The sequence below is a fragment of the Embiotoca jacksoni genome, unplaced genomic scaffold (genome assembly GCF_022577435.1).
Source record: "Embiotoca jacksoni isolate LCO1_2020_lvr unplaced genomic scaffold, fEmbJac1.0.p SCAF_8, whole genome shotgun sequence".
NCBI lineage: Eukaryota > Metazoa > Chordata > Actinopteri > Embiotocidae > Embiotoca > Embiotoca jacksoni.
The window spans coordinates 2,920,231-2,933,226 of record NW_027185436.1 but is presented as its reverse complement, the minus strand read 5'-3'; the positions used below and the strand labels follow the sequence as shown (position 1 = coordinate 2,933,226).

The 12,996-nt window shown below is 39.4% G+C and overlaps 1 protein-coding gene across 1 annotated transcript in view; it reads right to left on the bottom strand.

Annotated features, from left to right (window-relative positions):
* Positions 1 to 238: 238 nt before the first annotated feature.
* Positions 239 to 12,996, bottom strand: part of nos1 (nitric oxide synthase 1 (neuronal)) — a 47,587-nt gene continuing 34,829 nt past the window's right edge. The window contains exons 23-29 of the mRNA XM_069178199.1: positions 11,718 to 11,928; positions 10,588 to 10,675; positions 9,145 to 9,266; positions 8,706 to 8,854; positions 8,052 to 8,246; positions 7,398 to 7,516; positions 239 to 4,633 (exon numbers count right to left, since the gene is read on the bottom strand). Coding sequence (XP_069034300.1) covers positions 4,618 to 4,633; positions 7,398 to 7,516; positions 8,052 to 8,246; positions 8,706 to 8,854; positions 9,145 to 9,266; positions 10,588 to 10,675; positions 11,718 to 11,928 — 900 coding nt within the window. The 3' untranslated portion in view covers positions 239 to 4,617. The remainder of the gene's footprint in view (positions 4,634 to 7,397; positions 7,517 to 8,051; positions 8,247 to 8,705; positions 8,855 to 9,144; positions 9,267 to 10,587; positions 10,676 to 11,717; positions 11,929 to 12,996) is intronic.

Below are 12,996 nucleotides of genomic sequence, written 5' to 3'. Positions count from 1 at the left end.
TGAGTGACATCTCAGGACTCTGAGTGCCAACTCTTTGTGCCATGACGACCAGCACTTATAGACGCCGGACAAGGAAGGGAAGTTAATGGCTTGTTTCATGCAAATTACTCCCAAACACTAAATCTGACCTTCAAAATAAAGCGTTTCAACCTTAAACAAGTTCTGTGGCCTGAATAAACCTTTCCAGTTAACTTCCTCTCTCATGTAAACAAGAAAAAAAAACAACCAAGCAAATGTGTTGACATATTCTGTAAATGTTTGTCTTTATTTTTAAGTAAATGCAAATTCATTGCAGTTGATGCATTAAAATGGAATATCCTCAATCAAGTACACAACAAAGGTCATTATAGCAGAGGCTGATTGGATCAGAGTTGTTCATAGCAGCAGCGATACGCAAACACAGAAAAAGAAACCCCTCGAGAATGTTTTTACCGTCCCAGAGCCCCGTGAGAAAGGCCAGACAACCTCATAATACAGTCTCACTGACTTGACACAGTGCTGGTAGACAGACAGAGCTTCTTAAATATGAACAGGAGACAGAAGATCACCATGCATTTATTTAATGCTGCTGTTTTATCCTCATACCGAAAGGATATGAGAGACACCATATAGAATAGGCCTTTTTTTTGTTCATTTTTAATCAAGCAGAATCATAGTGCTCATTTACATAATCAAAATACATTCTTAGAAAAGATTGAAGTGGTACTCTTTATAGTTTGTCTTTTAATATATATATATATATATACATATATATATATATATATATATATATATATAGAAGCTATATATAGAAGCTATATCTTGTATCAATTCTTTTTGTGTTGCACATTTTACATCACAGACATTTTCTTGACGGCTCTCACTCCAATTAAAGTAAACCTGGTAAATAAATTTGAGGGGACATTCATCCAGAGAGAACAACAGCAGGGAGAATGGAAATCACCCATTTTTTCCCAAACAAAATAGTTGAGTCAGAAAAAAAAAAAAGAATACACAAAAACATTTTCTTGGCAGCTGTTAGGGACATTTAGAAATCACAATGAAATAATTGAATCATGCTGACAGCTATCTTTAATTTTAATCAAAGACAAAAGTAAGGGAACAAACAAGACTCAGAAGCTGACAAGAAAAAGCCACAGGTTAATGCAGCGTGGGTGATCAAATAACGATGTGGCCCCTGCACAAATATTTTCAGATTACAACCCTGACTAATTGGAAAGCAGCAAATGACCACAGCAGCAGTGTGATTGCCTCTTGTCTCTGGATGAAAAACCTCACTGGAACTTAAAACAATAGAACTGAACTGCTGATATAAAATCTAAAAGCCATGTGGGCAGCTTCCTGTTACAAAAACACCATCTGGAGAGATTGAATTTGCAGGCTTGGTGTGACACAGAGCAACAAATTCAAGCTTATTTTGAAAATCTGACCAGTGTGTCACAATAAAAAGACAATAAGCAGAATATCCATGTAAAAACATACACCTGAGATCATGCATGTTTACACCCACTCTTAGAGACATGTGCTCGGTTAGGATGATTTCCTGGGCACACATATGCATGCACACACATGCGTGCTGATGCCACTGAGCAGGTGTCAGGTCACAGTGACGGAGTGGCACCTGAGCCACGGGATAGCACAAAACATGCAGAGACAACAGAAAGAATGGATGTACCAAATGTAGGCAAACACTTAATGTAAGGCAAGAGGCAGAGGAGGGGGGATGTTAAATTATATTTTTTCAAAGCTCAATAGGTGATGATTGAAGTTGACATCTGTCGGATATGATCTGGGCGGCATCTTTTTGCTTTCCTTAACAATGTTTTGCTACAGATGTACTTTATGTTTAAGAAAAAAAGGCTTTGGAGAAAATGCTTACTGACTGTCTTGCTAAGAATAAAGTGCGAAAACTCACACCACTATCATGTTTGTTCAGTAAATATAATACTAGCATAGCTTCGCATAAAGACTGAAAACAGGGGAAACAGCTAACCTGGCCGTATAAAACGGTTGCACATTTTTCCAACTATCTTATTTAAAAGAAGAAACGTAAGATTTTTAGTTTAATACGTCAAAGATGCTATTGTGTTGAGATAGTGACTGCATTTATCATGCTAACCAGCTAGCCCTGGCCCGTCTTGTCTCGTAATACCACTTTGAACCACACAAGGTGATAGTGAGTCACTATGGCGTCCAGTCTACCTTCAATCCAACACGAGAGGAAGAAGCAGCCTATTTTAACCTTGTATTCGAATGATTAGTGAAAGCAACGATGGCTGAAACTTTTGCAAAGCAACCATTATCACAACCACTACCAACTCGTGGCAAGAATCAAAATGTAAGTTTGGCGGCAAAGGAAAGGCTTGACGGCAAAACAAGAGTTAACACTGGTTTTGCTTTCCACTGCTGGAGACAGCATTTGTTAAGTAAGCCAAAAACATGTATGCTGAACTCACCATGTTTATTCTTAACTGGTAAGTAAACAGTCGTTAATGCCAGCATTGGCTATTTGGTCATAGCTTATAAAAGCAACTAATACTCCAACGTTACTAACCTTGATAGTATGTGTGATGAGTTAGCTGTTAGGTGGTTCAGACCAGTTACAATAGCTGTATTTGAATCCCTCAATTAGCTCATCAACAATCTAACAAACTGGGAAAACTCTACGTGGCAAACGAGCCAGGCGTAGTGACCTTGTTTGAACAATTCAAAAACAAATCTTTAGTGGAGCTAATAATATCACATATTGTTGCAAAAAAAATACAAACAAATCAAATGCAGTCAATATAATTTTTCTGTGGTTGTTTTCTTGCTTATGTGGTCTTGCTAAAAACCAAGATAAGCGAACTATGTTGTAAACTACAGGTTCAACTGATCGATCCACAAACCCAACCACTAAATCCCAGCAAGTTGCTGAACCTCTGAGAGGCAGATTGAGAGCAGACTGGTTGACTCAATATAGCCTCCTAATGTACAAAGTGGAATTACAAGACAGGACATAAATCTTACATATTGCACCTTTAATTAAGTAACATTATACATGTTTTTGTTTAAATCTGTCCAGAAAAATGTAAAAAAAAAAAGAAATGACATATATGGGGGGTTAGTGGAATAAAGACACAGTCTAGCCGGTTTAGCATTTATTTAGTTGATTTAGCTGCCAAGAGTTTTTATACATTTAAATTGACTCATAGCGCCACTTGCTGCTGTGCAGGGTGTATTACTCAGGACATTTGGGTGAAAATCCTCACAATGACAGCAGGAAGATTGTGCAAAAAGTCTCTTGATATATATATATATATATATATATATATATATATTTCTTTTTTGCGTACATTTATTTTGAACTTGTAAAACATGCTGTATTCATTTTTCAAGCATACTTTATTGGAAATATGTTTAATGGTACATCTTGTATTTGCAAAACAAAATGAATTAGTTTGATAATGATGTTTTGTATTTGAAAACCACACTGTGTTTGTTGGTCAATCGTAGGGCATTTGTAAAGCAACATTTGTTTAAGTTTTGGCAGAAAATTAGTCCCACAAACCTTCCAGAGTTATGAAATCGCAAAGAGACTCAGCGTAATTAACAAAATGTCAAACAATTCCTTCAAGTTATTAACTATGGATTTAATCATCGATTAATCATCTGTAACTCATAAAACATTTTTTAGAATCATTTCCCTTCACCGTGCTTATCTGATTTAATTACATATTGTACCACATTCTGAACACATAAAAGTTGTAATAATTTTTTTACTTTTTATGGATTTAGGTTCATTTTAATGATGTATGGATACAGGACAGACTTTAGTGGCTGCATTGCATTCCTCGGCAGCTGTTGGATGTTTGACAGGCACCAGCTGGGACACACGAGATTATAATGTTATGACAGAATGGACAGGCCACTAAAATGAGCGCTGGCATGCGTTTTGATGGATTGCCAGTGAAGAGCTAGATAATATGTTCATTGAGGCTGTGACAGAATTGCTGTTTTCATAATTCAGGGTGACCTGTTGACACGCCAAATTTGTTTGCAAGACATTTGTCTTTTAGTTTTTCTGTCTGCATGCCTGTACATCTTTCACTTTTCTAACTCTGCAGAGCTCTACCGCCTTTGATTTCAATAAAAAAAAACACCCCAAATAGATTTGACCAGTCTTGATACTTTCCCAACAAGTAAAGTTGACTTAATCCATACAGAAATGTCAGTTTGTTATTAATGCCACACATTTCCTTGCAAATATAAAACCCAATAAAAGCCTTTTAACTGTAACAATAACACAGAGTATATTATATTTCTTGAGTATATTCTTGTCTTGGTCATGCATTCACAATGAGGCAGGTCATCACACTAGGTGCACACATTATGAATCAAAATGATCAATTTATAATTTTTGGAAGAATCATCAACAAGCAAAACAGATTTTCAGAGAACAGAACATTTCCAACTTGCTACAGACAAAATCGCAGAGGCCAACAGAAACATTAAAGTGGTATAAAAAAAAGAAATAAACCCATTTTTTTTACAGTAAAAAAATTGGCACAGTATTCTTTAACCACCATTGCTGTGTCCTCCAGACTTGTTGTCGTCAGAAAACCTTGATTCATCAACCTACGAGCAGAAAACCCTGAGAGAGAAAGGACAGAAGGAGAGGCAGAAAGACAGACAGACAGAGAGAGCAGTAGAGACATAGAAATAGAGATGTTACAGTCATTACTCATCCAGCGAGCAGGGGCTTTGATGGCCAAATGTGAAATTCAAGTGACAATCCACACAGGAACCATCGTCTATGATGCATTATGTTGGTACTTAATGAGCCATAGTGGATATGTAGGGCCCTTGTTTTGCTCTCATGGCAAGGGTATATGAAGTGTCTAATCTTGAATATGCACAAATAACGACGGAAACAAAAACAGAAATGGAACAGAGACACTCGCTTTCACTCTAATCCTCTTAGTTTAAAGGCTCTTCTCCGCAGGTTTCTATGGTTACCCACTCTGTTTTCATCTGAAACTAGGGGTGATAACACACTGTCACTGCCAACAACTACAGGTTGCAGATTGAAGTTGACTTACAAACGTCTCTCTGAGAATGATCGGCTCTAGTAATATCACTGGTTGAGATAAATCTCAATGGGGTTTGCCAAAGAAAATCTTTCTCTTAAAATATGAACTAACCAGCTGGAAAATCTGAGAGGCAAACAAGAATCTCCAGCAAAAGACAAATATGAATAAATAAGAAAACACCTCTTAAGCATCCTACACAGTTCAACAGTGTTGCAGATGAGACAAGTGAATGATCTAAGTTTTTCAGTCCTGGTCAAAATTATTGGCAACCCTGAATTTCAAGCACATAATTGAAATACATGCAAATCAACTAGTTCTGTGTAAACAGAATATGTCAATAAAATGTTCAAGGTTACTGAACAAACGAAAAATAATTGCATAATAGTGAAATAATACAAACACAAAATGTACCCGACCACTGACCGTATATAAAAGTGGACGTCGCTTCCGGGTCTGAAAAATGAGGCCGATGTGGAAGTACTTAATCCTCACAATACCACAGAGTGCAGCCAGAAGTTGAGTCCAAAAAGCCTCCCATTCAACTAGGCTCATAAAATCAATAAAGTCAATAAAAATTCCTTGGAGTTTTCTCGGTGTTGATAGCTAAAGTCACTCCTTCTTATTAGTTTTCTGGCCATCCATCTGAAAATAATCCTGTCATTAACTAGAAAATATGCCTCAACAAGCCATGTTTTGGTGGGGGGCATATCTGTTTGATTGACAGGCCTGTGGTGCAGTCAGGGTACAGCTATCGGTGGGCGGGACGCCGTATCACCAGATTTCCAATCAGATAGAGTCAGATCCACCGCTCACCCAAATATGGTCATTACCAGCTCCAAACTGCTCTAAACTAGCAAGATGGCGCCGGCCAAAATCCGAACTCGAGGCTTCAAACCCGGCCGTTCACAAACCAACGGTTGACGTCACTGTTGGATGCCGCTTTCTCCTGATAAAATTATTGTCCGACTTTAATGATATTTGGTAGCAGAACCTTTGGCAACAATGACAGCTTCTAACTGTTTTTTGTTGCCATCTAGAAGTTTCTTGCACCTGTCCACTGATAGTTTCTGCCACTCTTCCATCGCAATGTGTTCAAGGTCTATTAAAATTTGCAGGAGTCAATGGCACATTTTAGCTCTCTCCAAAGGTATTCAATGGGATTTAGGTAAGGACTCCATGCCGACCAGTTTAAATCAGCCCATCTTTTCCCTCTCAACCACACTGTGGTACTGCTGAATGTGGGCTTTGGGTTGTTGTCTTGCTGAAAGACCCAAGACCTTCGCTCAGACCAGGAATTTGGACACATTTCTATCCAAACTCATAATTTCTTTGATACATTCAATGCCTTGAGTAGCAGACACAGCAAAGCAGCCCCACATCGTAATATAACCTACATGTTTTACTAAAGGTAGCGTGTTCATTTGATGAAATATGCACTGCATTCGTTGAGAGCTCTACCGGGGTTTCATCTGTCCATAGAGCATTATCCTTGAAAGTCTGAGGGAATTTTGTGAATATTTTTGCAAACATTGGCCTTTTTGTGCCTTTCTGTGGTATTCCACCTGCCCTTTGCCAAGGGAGACCTTCTTGGTTTAGTGTGCAGCATATGATACGGGCTGAAACCACCGCAAATTGCTTCTGGCCATCCTGAAGCTCTTTAGATGTCTTACATCTTGTTTTACCACCAACCTGCACAAACTTCTCTCGCTCAGTTTCTTCTCAGTGCCATGTCCTCAACAATTTTATGACTCTGAAACTTCTTAATAACATTACAAACCGTTGAAACAGGAATTGCTTTGCCTTGTAGCCTTTGAATTAGTATTTCTGATACTCTGCCTCCCTGGGCTCTGACAGGGTTAATTAAGGACATCTGAACACTGGAAATTAAGCAAAGGTGTCCAGTCCAGATTTACAGGTACTAGTAATCCTCTGGGAAACACATGTACTTGTTTGAAATAAATACAGCGAGAGTCATTATTGGGGAAGCCGGGAGCAGTGGTTTCATAGGGGAACTGGTACCATGGTAATGTTAGATGTCTTCAAAAATTGAATGGTTGCCTTCCTGGCCTATGCTACAACCTTCCACCCAGTTTCATGAAAAGTGGGTTGGAAGTATTTTTGTAATTCTGCTGAGAAATAGACAAACAACCAAAGACTACAGCCAAAACAAACCTCTTTGCTGGAGCTAATAAAACCAATACTTTTTTGTAACTCCACACACTTTGTCTAGCACTACCATCACATCAAGAGTTCTCAATAATTTACATTTTATAGCAGCTTTTTTATTACATTTCTTATGCAGAATGCTTAACACAAAGCACTTACTCATCTGAGTCCTTCTTGCTCTCCTCAATATAGGCGATGGACTCTGAACGAAGCCGGTTGGTGACCTCATAGGTGCGCAGGGTGACACCAAAGATGTCCTCATGGTAGCGGTTCTCATCCTGGTAACAATAGGATGGTAAAGGTAGAAAAGGACGGACAGAAGGGTGAGAAACTGTTCAGCAGATAGGATTTGGACATAGTTTAACAATGAATGACAAATTCCTTGAACAGTACTAACAGGTGTGGACAAGTGTGTAGTAATGGGCGTTGTGACGTGTGCCATTACTCTTGTTTTAGCCTTTATACCTTCAAGTTCACCGATGAAAATGATCCAGTGGGATGGTGACTTTTAAAGCCTGTTTTTTTTTTTTTTTAGGAAATAATGACACTACATGCTTGACTCTCAGTTACATACAGCACATTTATGTAAAAAAGCTCAGGAGAACCTCCCCCTTTGACTTGAAGCTGATTGCATTTCTCAAGGGCACCTTTGCTTTGGTGGTGAGCCTTTCATTTACAATTTTCACAGCTCATCTAGGACTCTTAACTAACACAAATATCTTCCTCGAGACTAATATCACTTTAAGCTGTACGATGAGGTTTATTGGATATGTCACGGTGGAGATGTTGCACAGTGAATTTGGCCCCCCTCACCCGAAGCTTGCTGATGAAGAAGCCAGCGTCCTCCAGGCTCATGTTGCCCTGCTGCTTTATGATTTGCTGGACAGTCTTGAGAACATCTCCGGCCATTGTGACATCCCCACACACGTAGATGTGTCCACCTTCCTCCTTCAGGCACTGGTACACCGTCTCTGACAGATGCTCGCGCAGTACATCCTGTACGTATTTCTGACAGAGAGGCAGGGAAGAAATTATGAGTGTGCATGAAGAAGTCAAGTATGAGAGAGGTAGGAAAAGAAACATTGTGAAAAACTGGAGAGTCAGGAAACGATTTACGGATATGGAGTAAGGTAAAGTCAAATTTGGAAGCTTTTTTTGCCCGAGAACAACATAATTGTATTGAAAAGAAAATTATACTCTTTAGATTATGTTCTACTTTTTATATTCAGTTATTGACCATCATTGCTAACAGTTGAATAGCAGCAATGTAACAAAAAACTACAGTGGAAAGCCATCAAACTGAAACATACATCCTCAATTGAAGTGTTGACACTCAGAATATAAGCACAGGAGCTTGTATCTAGCACTTTCTCTCCTCTGTGAATGTAATTCAAACCCACACAGCAGTCCAGTTAGAGTTGTGACAAGCTGACTCATCCTCAGTTATGGCCAGTTTAGTGCCTCTACCTTTGGTTTGCCAGGTTCTCTGGAGTAGGCTGTGTAGAGCTCCTTGAACACCTCTTTGTTCTTTGCCTTGATGGTCTCCTCCTTGTAGATGTGGTCCATCTCAGACTGACGACAGCCAAACACCAGGATCATGGGGCATGACTCAATCCCTTGAAGAGGACAGGTCGAGTTACTTTGTTGCTCAGAATGGAGATATAGAAATTATAGATTGCATTTTGGTATATTCACTAAATCTCTGACAGGGATTTGGTCTGAACTCCAATATTACACAGAGATGCATATGGTACTATTTTAACTGGAAGAATAAATCTGTCTGCTGTTCCTGGATATTTTCACAATGACACATCAAATTGAAGATTCTATCTGGTTCACTGGTTCGCTCTCTATAAGTTGATGAATAATACAACTCTAAGGAATGGGATAAAAAATGATGTCCAACCGTTGTGCTCTAGCTCATATAGTCTATGTTGCCAGAAGCTTCTGAATGGTGCGATGCCTGTTCCAGGGCCCACCAGGATACAAGGTGCTTGGTTGTCTTTGGGAAGGTGGAATGATTGCGCACTAAAATAATGCAATAGACAAAAAAATACATTGAATTCTCCTAAAAGTGACCACAAGGCCCATCAAACTCACTTAAAGGAATAGTACAACATCCTTGTTCAGTTTATTACTCAGAAATGAGAAGACTGATCCCACACTCATGTCTGTATGCTAAATATGAAGCTGCCATCTGAAACTGGTTGCCATAGCTTAGCACAAAGCCTGAAAACAGATACCCTGGCTCTGTTGGGGTAATAAAAAACACCTACAAGTAGGCTATCTCTAAAGCCCATAACCTTGCAAATTCATTTTGTTTATTTAGTGAAAACTAGAGCAATACAAACAGGGGTTGGATGGGACAAAACATAGACTGTATTCAAATCAGTATGTAGTGCCAGGTCTGAAAAATTTGGCCAATGCGGAAGTGCCTTAAACTGCAATATCACCGAGAGCCACTAGGAGTTGGCTCAAAAAAGGCTCTGGCTCCATAGACTCCTATTCAACTTCAATAATTTGTTGCCACGAGTCAATTTGGTGTCCTTCGAGAAAGTCACTCTTTCTTAATCGTTTTCTGGTGGTCCACCTCAAAACACCCATCATTGACTAGATATTAGGCCTTAACCTTCCTGCTGTACTCGGGTCTTTCATTGCATCAAAATGGCTGTGAAAACGGGTCACGAAAGACCTGGATAGCCTGGAAGGTTAAAAAAGTGGTATTTTCGGAGGGGTGTCTTTTCTATTGACAGGCCATGGTGCAGTCAGGTTTCTGCAATCCTCAGGTTCTTAATTCCTGCTTGTTTGTCTGCAGCTCATCGTAATATGGTCACCTCTGGCTCCAAAATAGCAAGATGGGGGCCGCTAAAATTGGAACTGGAGTCTTTATAGCAACAGTTACAAAAACTATTGAGTGACGTGACTGTTAGTTTCTGCTTGGAACAAACACAGGACTTTGACCTCATCTCAACTGGTGTTTGGGTTTGTGAAACAGCAAAATGTTGGTAAAGCTGTCTCTTGTTCGTAAAAACTTTTTGTTCTGAACCTCTCACTTCATGGCACTGATATAAACCAATATAATGTCCAACATAACCTAGTAAAATGGTGATTTGCCTTTTTCACACTTAGGTTTTTGCACAAATTATACATGCGAGATTTCAGTCTTTGTGCTAAGTTAGCTTGGAGGTTGATAGTTAGTATATATTCAGCATACAGGGAAGAGAGTGGTCTTAATCTTCTCAGTTTGGTCAAGAAAGCAAATTATTCCATTTCATAAAATGTCAAACTTCTTCACCGTGAGATGATGGATTCATCTGCAATTCCTTGGAAAACACATTTTGATATTTACCCTCGCACAAAACACGGCACCATCTCCCCCTTCTCTATCCTGTTGAGCCACGATGAACACACTCCATGGTGGATAGGTCCCTCTCCATCTGAAAAAGATGATTACCAAGCAAGCACTTTACCTTTTTCTCTTCCCTCTGCCTCCCACTCTTTTAAAGTGTACAAACAAACAGGAGTGGCTTTGCAAGGCGAGGGCCATTTCTCTTTCTCTCTCTGCAGGGAAATTCCAGTAATTCACCGGTTGCGTATACAAGTATTGAGATTGGTATTCAAACTTTGCCTAAGTAACGTAACATATTCAAATAATGTAAAGCACTCTAAATAACTTACGTATGATGTACATGCCTTTACTTGTGTAAAAATAATTATTTTAACACAAACACAGGTCTTTTAATGTGTGTAAGAGACACCAGCGGACAGTGACAGTATTGTATTTAATGTTCTAGGATGAGAACAGGTTGGAAATTATAGATGTTAACTGCAAAGGTGGGGCTGTAAGAAGACTTTGTGCACTAAACTGAAACCTGCATATCTGATGCATTTTATATGCAGTCAGATAGACTGGTATACCTCTACGTTTGGTCTTGTTTGTGTTTGTGCCCATATCTATAAATAGAATCTGTTTAAAGATATAAAATCTTCCTAGGGTGTTTCTAAATCTAAGTTTCTTGTAATTACAGCTGTGGTCTCTCTGCCCCATGAAGCAGACTGGCTTTCCAAAGATAACTTCCAATCAATTTTATTTGATTCATCGAAGGGTTTTCAGACAGGCTGAGTCACTTGAGTTTTCATGTGTTTTGCAGCATTGAAGGGGCACAGTGCCTTTTATCCATGACTAAACTGAACTTACAAATATATATACACAGGACATGTACTTTTGTTAAGGAACAACTTACTGCTTAACTCTATTTACTTCCAACTCCACAGTGCGATTGAGTTTATTTTGTATTATTGAAATGTTAAAAATAACCACACGAAAATGTCAGAACAAAAGAGAAGACGAAGCCTGTTGGGAGCACTAAAGTTGACCCCTCCAGGCAGCGGGGAAGATCACAGCACCTAAAGCTACACCCACACAGTTCCTTGGTGAGCAGTTCCTCAAAGTGCTCCAAATCAGTAGCAGGTCTTTACCTCTGGCCTGATAGGAGACCACAGCCACGGTGAGGTGGATCTCTCCCGGGTGCACATCTGGAGAAGAGCTGATGGAGTAGTAGCGAGGCTGCAGCAGGGGCAGCTGGGTAAGCAGCAGAGTGGAGGGCATCTGAATGGAGGGGAACTCCTCTATGACCTCCACCAATGTGGGATTGTTGTACCACTTCCACTCCTCGTACTCCTGCAAGCCCTGGGGTGTCAAGAACAAAGACAAGGTGGGACAAAAGTAGAGGGGGATATTTCTTCGCAATTTTTTTGTCTTGTTGCTGTCCTGATGAGAAGCCCCTGTAACACCCACAGTATCAGAAAAAAATAGAGAATAGTTTCCTCTTTTAGATCTGTGAACATTTCTGAATCGAGAGCAGGAGGAGGCCACAAGCAGAGACGTTCACCATTCACTGCCCAACTGTTTTTGTGTGTCATCACTGACATTTGGATGTGATGAACTTAGAGCAATGCCACCACGCTCAAAAACTTTTGCTTTTTTTCTCAAGCTGTTAATTAGTGACACAGCGCCCATGAAGAAGCGTGCTGTGGTCTCCATTCTGAGCCTACAACACAGTTTGAAGCATTTTTTCACGTTTCAATTAGCAAAATGTTAACAGTAAAAGTACTTTGGGGTCCGAGCTTTTCAACCTTGATAAACAGATGGGGTTGTGGGACTTTACACATATCAGAAGCTAATGATTTTTTGCTTAATTAATTCCTTCTTTATATGCTTAAAAAAACCGAACACAGTAACAAGACAGAGATGACGACAATGCCTGGTATGAGAATCTCTGGACATATAAAATAAGATTAGAAAAGTGAGGAAAACCCTGCATTAGTTCTGAATTAAACTTGAGATTTAACACATACAAAAAGAAAAAAATGATATGCAGTGTCGACTCTACTGTACTGTTTCCTTTATGAATTTAGAAGCCTTCCATCTTTCCCTCCTGCTTTTGTGACAACGATTCCGTGTATGAGCATATGAGTCACTGCTTGGCCTCATCCAGCCTTTTCCACACATTGACAAAAATGGAGAATGAATTGTGGGAGGCACTGCAAGGGGGAATGGCTCTGGGTTAAAGCGATCAACGGCTTTGATTTGGCACTAACTAACTCCTACTGTATGCGTTTCCATGAATGTATTGGCTACCCTAAAGCCATGTTGACTATTTCAGAAAAAGTGAAAGAAATATATGCATACATTTGGAAATGAGAAAAGAGACAGAATATTTGATATGTGTTTGTTCATGAGCAAACACATGTTAAG